Genomic DNA, 10,232 nt, shown 5'->3' on the forward strand with positions numbered 1-10,232 from the left:
TAATATGACAGGTGCCACCATGAGTGCTGGGCAGATTGATTCATTGTTCTACTGGTTGCATAATGCCTCTTCTGTAGAGCATGCTTCACATGGATTTCCAAACGACAACAGTTCCTTCAAATCTAAGTGTGTATACATACATGTTCCTCAGATAAATGTTTGTTAGTTATTGTGTGATGGGTAGCATGTTCAGATAGCTGCTACGGATGCATGTTGAGATCTGGAGCATCTAGATTTGTGATACTTGCTTAACAAAGAGAATTATGAGCTCCCTCATAACAGTAAACCAAAACTGCATCCGGATGAGGAGCAATATTGTGCACAATAATGAACCAGGATTGTCGGTGATGCGCTCTTGTGATGGAAGACGAGAGCATTCCACGCGTTCCAAATGGTCAATAATTAAGCAAACATGTAAAATTTGTCGCAGATAGATAAGCAACACGGTGCGCCACCAAGCAAACAAATTGGAAAGATGATTTCTCATGCTAAAAGCAAATGAGGAAGTCTTAAGAAGATAGGTGCGGGCATCATTGTGCATGTTTGCAGGTAGGGCATTACAGCCAGCTACTAATTCAGCGAAAATCACAAAGATAGAAGAGTGGCAGCACGTTGGGCATTACAGCTACACCAAAATGAAGTAAGATGGTTCTCCAATCCTTGATGATGACTACTGCGTCTCTTGGGGTGCAGTGGTCTAGGTCTTGTCAGCAACCTTTTTACCTGCATTCAAGGATTGTCATTTTCCTATTAGTACACTGCTATTCACCACAAGAAACCATTACAAGTCTACCCTATACATGCATTCAATGATTGTGCTTCACATATTTGTATACTAGTACGCACAAGAAACCATCCATGCCCTAACATATATATAGAAAAATAAAAGCAGCTAAACTAGCCCGCTACGGTGAATTCTCAATGTTACCGTTCGGTCAAGCTGAATGTAGATGCTTCATACTTTGATGAAACTGGAACTGGAGCAACGGCGGCTGTCATCCACGACCAGAACGGGGTGTTTTTGGCAGCACAATGCCGCTTTCTAACACATGCAGCCAATGCATGTAATGTGGTGGTCAACTTCTGTACTAGTCAATTACAATGGCGGGACTCGGCGGCTGCAGTCTACGCAGAATGTCTCGATGTGACAAACTTAATAGGGAAGGTCATTTTTCAGCATTGTAAAGAGAAGCTAATGGTGTCTAACATGAGCTAGCTAGATTTAGTTATTCGAATAAATTTTCATGTAATTGGGTGGACGACCCTCCGGACTGGATGATTCCGGTCCTGGCAAACAATGTAATCGTATGCCGTTTACCTCGAGCAGCGGCACCCAGGTACATGCAACTCGTTGCCTCCATTGAACAGCGTGTGGATTTGAAGACACTGTCACTTGCAGAACTTGTCGGCCGTTTTAAGGCACACGATGAGAGAATTCGGATGAACTTCAGAGACCCGAAGGACGGAGAGCACCTGTTTCTAACCAGGGTTCAGTGGATGAACTTGTCTGCAGCAGAGAAGAAGAACAAGGCAGGACCGTCAAGCAGAACAGGAAAAAAGGAGCAGCGTCAGTTTTCAGCAAAGATAAGCAACGCCGAACAGAACGGGGATGAACCTGAAGCAAGACCCAAGTTCGACCGAAAAAGATTAACTGCCACAATTGTGGTTGAGATATGTGAGTTGATGGAAGACCAGCCTGTACAGAATTTTGATGGTAATGCAGTGGTACCAAAGAAGGCAGAACTTGCTGAGGAGAAAGGTAGAATCACCGAAGTCGTGACACTTGTGGAGGAGAAGGTACACCTTCAGCGCAAGGACAAGGTGAAGAATGATACCCATTTCTGGTATCTTGACTCCGGAGCAAGCAATCATATGAAGGGAGATCTGTCGCAGTTCACTGAATTGAATTCTGGCGTTGCTGGAACAGTAAAGTTTGGTGACGGATCAACAGTGAAAATTCATGGCAGAGAGATGGTTCTATTTGAAACCCGCACCGGTGAGCATAAGGCGCTGATGGATGTGTGCTATATTCCGAAGTTAAAATCAAACATTGTTAGTCTTGGGCAGCTTGAAGAAAGAGGCTGCAGAATTGTCCTAGAGGATGGATATATGTTGCTGTTTGATCGGCAGCACATACTTATTGCTGAAGTAAAAAAAGGTCCAGAAATAGAATGTATGCGCTGAACTTAGACCATGCAGATCCTGTATGTCTTATGGCTAGTATGGAGGAAGAAGCTTGGAAGTGGCATGCTCGCTCGGACAGAAATCCATGGTGCATGGGCTCCCTTGTGTTGCAGCTTAGTTCGTAAACAGAAGCAAGCGCCGTTCCCTGGCGAGGCAAATTCAGAGCAAGCAAAGTTATGGAACTCATGCATGGAGACTTATGTGGACCCATCTCCCCTGCAACTCCTGCCGGTAATCAGTATTTTCTACTGGTAGTTGATGACTTCAGCAGATTTATGTGGATTGAGCTGTTAAAATCCAAAGATCAAGCACTTGAGGCTTTAAAAAAAATTAAGGTTGCGGCTGAAGTTGAAGTGGAGGCAAAGTTAAAAGCCTTTAGGACAGACCGGGGAGATGAATTTACTTCAAATGAGTTTTATGCATACTGTGATCTCCATGGAATCAAGAGGTACGTCACTGCACCATACACACCGCAGCAAAATGGTGTAGTAGAGCGCCGGAATCAGACGATTGTGGCGATGGCACGGAGTATGCTGAAAAGCAAAAACATGCCAGGAAGGTTTTGGGGCGAGGCTGTAACTACGGCTGTCTACGTATTGAATCGAGCACAGACGAAGAGTGTGGTCGGCATGACCCCGTATGAAGCTTGCAATGGAAGGAAACCCACCGTTGATCATTTGCGCACTTTTGGTTGAGTAGCACATGCCAAAACAGTGGGAAGTCACATTGGAAAATTAGCTGATCATAGCACACCTATGGTGATGATCGGTTAGCAGAGAGGCTCCAAAGATATCGCCTGTATAATCCTGCAACAAGGAAGGCGTTTGTGTCGCGAGATGTGGCGTTTGAGGAGCAGAGGTCATGGAATTGGGAAAAACCAACAAAGGTACCGTTGGATCCATGTGAAATTTTTCATGTGACATATCCGGTTGATGCAGGTCACAAGGACGGGGAGGTTCACTCTCAAGATGAAGCTTCAGGTTCGCCGCCGCCCATGCAAGGCGGTGACCTGGACACGAGGGCTCCAAGCTCTCCTGTAACGTCTCTTGCCACGGCACAAAGAAACCGTGTCATGGCAGAACATTCTTCTGCCTCGACAGATGCTTCTGTTGCCACGACAGACTTTCAGGAGGAGATTGCTGCACCAGCTGAGCCACATCAGTGCGTTCCTGTTGATGAAGAGCAGGACGAACCAGAGGAGGAGCGCGTCGCACCACCCACACCGGTTCGGCTGCGACCTCTCGCAGAAATTTATGAGGCTACTGAACTGCCAAAAAAGAACGGTGCAAGAGGAGGCAATAAGAAAAATGTAGCAGGTCTTTGCATGTTTGGGGTCGAGGAACCAGCGAACTATGAAGAGGCCAGTCAAGAAGAGAGTTGGAAGAAAGCCATGGGCGAAGAGATTGACTTGATTCTTGAGAATAAAACTTGGACAATCACAAATTTGCCGGATGGGCAGCAAGCCATTGGGCTCAAGTGGGTCTATAAGATAAAGAAAGACGTGCAAGGCGCTGTGGTGAAGAATAAAGCACGTCTATTTGCAAAAGGTTTTGTGCAGCAACAAGGAGTGGATTTTGAGGAGGTGTTTGCTCCAGTAGCTCGTATGGAATCAGTACAAGTGCTCATAGCAGTTGCAGCCCATATGGATGTTAAATCTGCATTCCTAAATGGTGACTTAAAAGAGGAGGTGTATGTGAAGCAACCTCCAGGTTTCATCAAGAAAGGGAATGAGTATAAGGTTTTGAGGCTGCACAAGGCTTTGTATGGGCTTAGACAACCACCAAGGGCATGGAATATCAAGTTGGATCAAACATTAACTTCTCTTGGCTTTGAAAGAAGTCCACTTGAACATGCTATGTACTCTACAAGAGAGGCATGAATAAAAGAAGTCTCCTTGTTGCTGTATATGTGGATGATTTGCTGATAACAGGGGAAGATGAGAAGGAGATTGGGAGATTTAAGCTGCAGATGAAAGAATTGTTTAAGATGAGTGATTTGGGACTGTTGAATTATTACTTGGGTATTGAAGTTCATCAAGGACCAGAAGGCATCACTTTGTGTCAAGAAGCATATTTGACATATTCAGTCAGTATAGTGAGCAGGTATACAACAGATCATCTGGCTGCAGTCAAACATATTTTGCAGTATGTGAAGGGAACCACAAATTTTGGGTGTGTGTATGCACGAGGAGGGGAGCAAGCAGAAAAACTTCATGGATAGTGTGACAGCGACTTTGCTGGGGATTTGGATGATCGAAAGAGCACTTCGGGTGTGTTGTTTAACTCTGTTTGCTGGCTGTCCCAGAAGCAAAAGGTAGTGGCTAAGTTCTCTTGTAAGGCAGAATATATAGCAGCAGGTCAAGGAGTTTGGCTTGGGCGTTTGCTAGGAGATCTTCTCAGCCAAGAACCAGAAAAGGTGGCACTCAGGATCGACAACAAATCTACCATCGACAACAAAGCAAGGCGAGTTGAGCCATTGCGAAAACCAATCTGCTAGTCCTTCTCGTTATATTCTTCTTCCTCAAAAGCAAGTTAGCGTTTGTGTCGGGCTAGAAGGAAAATGCATATGCTATATACAACCTGAACTGGACTAGACAATCACATAAAAGCTTAATATTTAATAACTGTTCTACTTCTGTTGATTGGATGCTCAATTTCCTAGACTGATCTAGTGTAAGGAAACAAAGCATGTGGAGGGGGTTCTCTTAATTCTTTACTGTGATATGTCAATGCAGCAAGGTTTATTGTTATAAGAAGAAGAATTATTATTACTAAATAAAAGTTCAGATCTAAAGGTGGATGCATATAGTACACAAAATTGTATACCTAACTGGTTCTTGATCTAAGCAGTAGGTCTATCAAGGATTCTTAAAAATTTCTCGCCTTTTATCAAAATTACTACAACTGCTGTTCATAACAGGTATAGTACACCTTTGGTGCTCTGTACACCTTCCACTTGGTATGTTGAGAGACCACTAAGCTTCTCTCCCAACACATAACCAAAGAACCCGATTGGAAGAATATGTACGGAATTATCAACATCTATTTGTACATAATAGCCTGATTCATGAGGTGGGGAGTGATTCTTATTTCTCTTGGATGTTCATATTCTTAGGAACACATATTATACTCTTTGCATATACGACATGTTTAGAAACTTCTGGAAAAAACACTCTACAAAGAGCTGCTTGAGCACACAGAGAAATTCATGCCGACAGCTCCCTTCCAAATCCAGGGCTCCTTTTCTCTCATTAGTTGGAAAAACCAACACGAGCACAAGCACGGGCAACCCGACAGGCGCCTCCTACTCTACGGAGGAAGAAAAGAGGGAGAGAAAGAAAAGGAGGTACCTTTGAGCCTCTGCTCAACTTCAATGACGGTGTCGTGCACCATAGAACTGTGGATGTAGGGCCCCATCAATGTTGCGACGCCGATGATGAACAGCGCCGCGCAGCCCAGCACCTTGTAGGTTGTAGACACCAGATTCTCCTTGGCGTTAACCATGTTCATCCTGTAATCAACAGAGATCATGAAATTGACACTTGACAGGGATCCCCACTAGAGACAAGCAGCAGGGGGCAAAAGAAACCAGATCCGTACGCATTCTCCATCTCTAAATGGGCGAGCTCTTCGAAAAGTTTTCTATCTGCATCACAATGCTTGTGGTAGCCGTCCCAGAGACGCCTGGTTTCTTCAAACAGGTCCTTGCGTAGACGGTGGATCTCCGTCGCCCTGCGACAAAGAAGGTCAATCCAGCGGCAAGGCGCGAGAAAAACAAAAAAGGCCAATGCTTTGCCGGAGCGGGAGGGCAAAGTGCCTGGAGAAGAGGAAGTGGAAGGAGAGGTTAGTAATTCTTCCCCTGCGTCCCCGCCGGAGTTGGCCACGACGCCTCCGCCCGCCCCCTTGCAATGCCATTGTGCTTCGGCACCCATGCCGGTGCACCCCGAGGAGACCGCCCCCGTGCCCGCGCCGTGGCCGCCAGCACCCGTCCCCCCGGCGCCGTTGCCGCTGGCGAGGGAACGCCTCATCCTGCGCAGCCCACACAAAGAAGGTGCATCAGATTCGCGACCGGGATAGGCAGTAGTAGTAAAAAGAGCTTACGGCAGCAGAGGTGAAGGGGAAGCGTCGGCACCGCCCAGCCCGCCGCGGCGGCCGAGCGCCATGGCCGCCGCCGCCGGCCCGCGCCGTCCGCGTAGGGCTCGCACCAGGGCCGCCGCCATCTCTTGTCTTGGCTCCGGGGTTTGGATTCGTTGGGGGAAGGAGGGGAAAGGTGGGGTGGGAGGAGACGCCGAGGTCGAGGTGGATGCTTTGTACTGTAGGTGGTCTCTCTCGGGGAGTGCGCTGCAAACTGCTGTGGCCCACGCAGACACAAACTGATAACTCTTGTTGAGATAACACTAGTGCTTCTTTCCTGTTGCGATAACTCTTGAGGCTCTGCCGGTAGGTGTGAGCCCTTGTTGTGTGTTTGAATGTTTTGAAATCTCTCTGAAGTAATGCTTGTTAGATAATAACGAGAATAAATGAGACAAAAAGAGACACGGATTTTTACGTGGAAACCCTTGGGGAAGAAAACCACGGACGCACGAAGGCGCAATTACTATGATGGAGGAGTATTACAAGCACGAGACGACAGACCGTCTTAGGGTGCGACTACATGGGGTATATATGAGGGGCAACACATAGGAGTTCTTGTAGGACAAGTAAACAAGTTGTACTCGTATGCGTCGGTACCAACGCAAAAAGCCCACACCGTATGTACTACGTCTAGTCCAATACGGTACTAGAATTTAGATCATAATTTAACAATCTCCACCTTGATCCAAATTCCCTCCAGTAGTCGAAGAAAGTGAATAACTCCATCCAAATCAGCATACACCTTGTGCGTCAAAGTCCATAGGACTAATGAGAAATACCAATTAAGCCTGAGCAAAGCTCAAACTTATTGGTCGGAACTGGCTTTGTCATCATATCAGCAGGATTATCATGAGTACTTATCTTGCATACCTTCAAATCACCTTCAGCAACAACATCTCGAATATAGTGATATCTAACATCAATGTGCTTTGTTCTCTCATGGTACATTGGATTCTTGGTAAGATATATAGCACTTTGACTGCCACTAAATATGGTAGGGCAAGATGAATCTCCACAAAGCTCAGTGTATAAACCTCTCAACCAGATAGCTTCTTTGCATGCCTCAGAAATAGCCATATACTCGGCATCAGTAGTGGAACACGCCACAATAGACTGCAAAGTTGCTCTCCAACTCACAGCACAACCATCAATGGTGAAAACATAACCCATGAGTGATCTTCTCTTATTCAAATCACCAGCAAAATCAGAATCAACAAAACCAACAAAGTCCATCTCTAGTTTTCCCAAACTGTAAATAAGCATTGGAAGTACCTCGCAGGTATCTGAAAATCCACTGAACTGCTCTCCAATGCTCTTTTCCAGGATTAGCCATGTATCTACTGACAACACTCAATGCATATGATAAATCCGGACGAGAACAAACCATGGCATACATAAGTGAACCAACTGCACTCGAATAGGGAACTCTAGACATGTACTCAATATCTGCATCTGACTTAGGACATAAAGCTGATGATAATTTGAAGTGTGCAGCTAACGGTGTACTCACCGGCTTGGCATTATGCATATTAAAACGACGAAGAACTTTATCAATATATCCCTTCTGACTTAGATATACTTTTCCAGACGGTCTATCTCTGGATATTTCCATGCCAAGAATTTTCTTTGCTGCACCCAAATCCTTCATCTCAAATTCATTACTCAATTGCTTCTTTAGTTCATTAATATCTGACATACTCTTTGCAGCAATTAGCATATCATCAACATAAAGGAGCAAATAAATAGTTGAACCATTGACAGTTTTCAAATAAACACAACTATCATAATTAGACCTTTTGAAACCTTGAGATAGCATAAAGGTGTCAAATCTCTTGTACCACTGTCTAGGGGATTGCTTCAATCCATAAAGAGATTTTTTTAACTTACAGACAAGCTTTTCTTTTCCAGGGATAAAAAAACCTTCAGGTTGTTCCATATAAATATCCTCTTCTAATTCTCCATGTAAAAATGCAGTTTTAACATCCAATTGTTCAAGCTCAAGATCATGCATGGCAACAATACTGAGTAAAGTGCGAATAGAACTATGCTTCACAACAGGAGAAAAGACTTCGTTATAGTCAATACCTGGAATCTGCTATAACCTTTAGCAACTAACCTTGCTTTATATCTTGTCTCATCATTAGGAGAAACACCTTCTTTCCTCTTGAAAACCCACTTGCAACGAATAGGTTTCTTCTCTCTAGGCAATTTTACTAAATCCCAAGTGCCATTCTTTTTAAGTGATTCCATCTCATCATGCATAGCGGTCATCCACTTATTACTATCACCAGAAATAATAGCCTCGGAATATGAAGAAGGCTCAGAATTACCTTCAATTTCCTCTGCAACAGATAAAGCAAAAGAAACAAGATTGCACTCTTCAATTAACCTATCAGGTTTATTAATACCCCGCCTAACTCTGTCACGTGCAAGATTCCAACTGGGTGGAACAATAGGCTGATTTGGAGTGGGAGTGACATGATCATCATCAACGACGGGTTCATCATGTGTAACAATTTCATTACCAGATGTATCACCTGAATCAATAACATGCTCCACCTGAACAGTAGGCTCCTGAACAATAGGCTGATGTTCACTCTCAACGGGAACATTATTAGATGAAACATCATGTAACATAGCAGATTCATTAAAGATAACATTTCTGCTAATAACAACCTTCTGGGTTTCAGGATTCCACAATTTAAAACCTTTAACACCAGACTTATAACCAAGAAAGATGCACTTAATAGCCCTAGGCTCCAACTTTCCATCATCAACATGAGCATAAGCAGTGCAACCAAAAACTCTCAACTGTGAATAATCAGCAGGTGAACCAGACCATACCTCAATTGGAGTTTTCTTATTAAGAGCAATAGATGGTGAACGGTTAATGAGATAACAAGCAATGGAAGCGGCCTCAGCCCAAAAACACCAATGCAAACCTGCATTGGACAACATGCAACAGGCTCTGGAAATAATGGTCATGTTCATACGCTCAGCAACACCGTTTTGTTGAGGAGTATAAGGAACAGTGTAATGTCTAACAATGCCTTCAGACTTGCAATAATTCTTAAATTGCCTAGAACAGAATTCCATACCATTATCAGTGCGAAGTATTTTTACCTTCCTTTCATTTTGTCTTTCAACCATAATCTTCCACTCCTTAAAAGCTGATAATGCTTCATATTTATGCTTCAAGAAATAAGGCCAAACTTTTCTCGAATAATCATCAATAATAGTCAACATGTAACTAGCACCACCTAGTGACTTCTTGCGAGATGGTCCCCATAAATCAGAATGCACATAATCAAGAATACCTTCAGTTGTATGAGTCGAAGTGTTGAACTTCACCCTCTTGTGCTTGCCGAAGATACAATGTGTTGGGGAACGTAGTAATTTCAAAAAAATTCCTACGCACACGCAAGATCATGGTGATGATATAGCAACGAGAGGGGAGAGTGTTCGTCTACGTACCCTCGTAGACCGTAAGCGGAAGCGTTATGACAACACGGTTGATGTAGTCGTACGTCTTCACGATCCGACCGATCAGAGCTCCGAACGTACGGGGCCTCCGAGTTCAGCACACGTTCAGCTCGATGACGATCTCCGGCCTCCGATCCAGCAAAGCTCTGGAGATGAGTTCCGTCAGCACGACGGCGTGGTGACGATGTTGATGTTCTAACGGCGCAGGGCTTCGCCTAAGCTTCGCGACGATATGACCGAGGTGGAATATGGTGGAAGGGGGCACCGCACACGGCTAAGGAACGATCCGTAGATCAACTTGTGTGTCTATGGGGTGCCCCCCGCCCCCGTATATAAAGGAGCCAGGGGGGAGGAGGCGGCCGGCCAAGGAGGGCGCGCCAAGGGGGAGTCCTACTCCCACCGAGAGTAGGACTCCCTTCTTTCCAAGTAGGA

The 10,232-nt window shown here is 44.8% G+C and overlaps 1 protein-coding gene across 2 annotated transcripts; it reads right to left on the reverse strand.

Moving 5' to 3' along the window:
- Nucleotides 1–491: 491 nt before the first annotated feature.
- On the reverse strand, nt 492–6,532 carry LOC123139765 (uncharacterized). 2 transcript variants are annotated; one of them, XM_044559478.1, is made up of 4 exons: nt 6,285–6,532; nt 5,784–6,212; nt 5,534–5,694; nt 492–723 (listed from the first exon to the last, which is right to left on the reverse strand). In XM_044559478.1, the coding sequence occupies exons 1-4, from the start codon at nt 6,401–6,403 to the stop codon at nt 698–700; spliced, it is 735 nt and encodes a 244-aa protein (XP_044415413.1). In that variant the 5' UTR covers nt 6,404–6,532; the 3' UTR covers nt 492–697. The 2 variants fall into 2 exon arrangements, with proteins under 2 accessions (XP_044415413.1, XP_044415414.1); XM_044559479.1 differs by lacking the exon at nt 492–723 and adding an exon at nt 756–1,507.
- Between the last annotated feature and the right edge of the window lie 3,700 nt (nt 6,533–10,232).

Source organism: Triticum aestivum, chromosome 6B, assembly GCF_018294505.1.
Source record: "Triticum aestivum cultivar Chinese Spring chromosome 6B, IWGSC CS RefSeq v2.1, whole genome shotgun sequence".
Lineage (NCBI taxonomy): Eukaryota > Viridiplantae > Streptophyta > Magnoliopsida > Poales > Poaceae > Triticum > Triticum aestivum.